Genomic DNA, 692 nt, shown 5'->3' on the forward strand with positions numbered 1-692 from the left:
CCCCCCCCGCCCCTCCCCCCCCAGGGCCGGGGTGGGCCCCCCAGGCGTCCCCCCCCCCCGCCCTCAGGCCCCTGGGCCTGCCCTAGGCCTGGTGGGCCCAGCCCTGCCGCCATGGCCTCGCCGCCGGCGCCCCCGGCCAAGAAGCGCAAGATGAACTTCTCGGAGCGCGAGGTGGAGATCATCGTGGAGGAGCTGGAGCGGGGCAAGCACCTGCTCATCAACCACTTCAACGCGGGCGTCCCGCTGGCTGCCAAGGCAGCCGCCTGGCACGACATCCTGCGGCGCGTCAACGCCGTGGCCACCTGCCGCCGCGAGCTGCCCGAGGTCAAGAAGAAGTGGTCGGACCTCAAGACCGAGGTGCGGCGCAAGGTGGCCCAGGTGCGCGCCGCCATGGAAGGGGGCGGCGAGGGCCAGAACGGAGCCGGCGGCGGCGGACAGGACGGCGAGGACCCAGCGGGTGCCGTCGCCGCCCCCGTCATCCTCACGCCCATGCAGCAGCGCATCTGCAACCTGCTGGGCGAAGCCACCATCATCAGCCTGCCGGCCGGGGACTGCACGGCCGGGGACGCCGCCGAGATCCCCATCCCAGCCTCCGCCACCACCGTCACCCTGACGCAGAGTGAGTGCCAGGAGGCCGGGGGCTGAGCGGCAAGGTCATAGGCGGGCCCCGGGCAGCGGCGAGGAAGCCCGTC

General features: G+C 74.1%; 1 protein-coding gene across 2 annotated transcripts in view; it reads left to right on the forward strand.

The window, feature by feature from the left end:
• The first annotated feature begins 17 nt into the window (after positions 1-17).
• NAIF1 (nuclear apoptosis inducing factor 1) overlaps positions 18-692 on the forward strand; it is a 4,426-nt gene continuing 3,751 nt past the window's right edge. For both annotated transcript variants that reach the window (XR_001358530.2, XM_006029731.3), the window contains exon 1: positions 18-619. Coding sequence is in view for 1 of the 2 variants with exons in the window: in XM_006029731.3 (XP_006029793.1) it covers positions 112-619 (508 nt within the window). In the remaining variant the exon portion in view is untranslated. The remainder of the gene's footprint in view (positions 620-692) is intronic.

The sequence above is a fragment of the Alligator sinensis genome, unplaced genomic scaffold (assembly GCF_000455745.1).
Source record: "Alligator sinensis unplaced genomic scaffold, ASM45574v1 scaffold388_1, whole genome shotgun sequence".
Classification (NCBI taxonomy): Eukaryota; Metazoa; Chordata; order Crocodylia; family Alligatoridae; genus Alligator; species Alligator sinensis.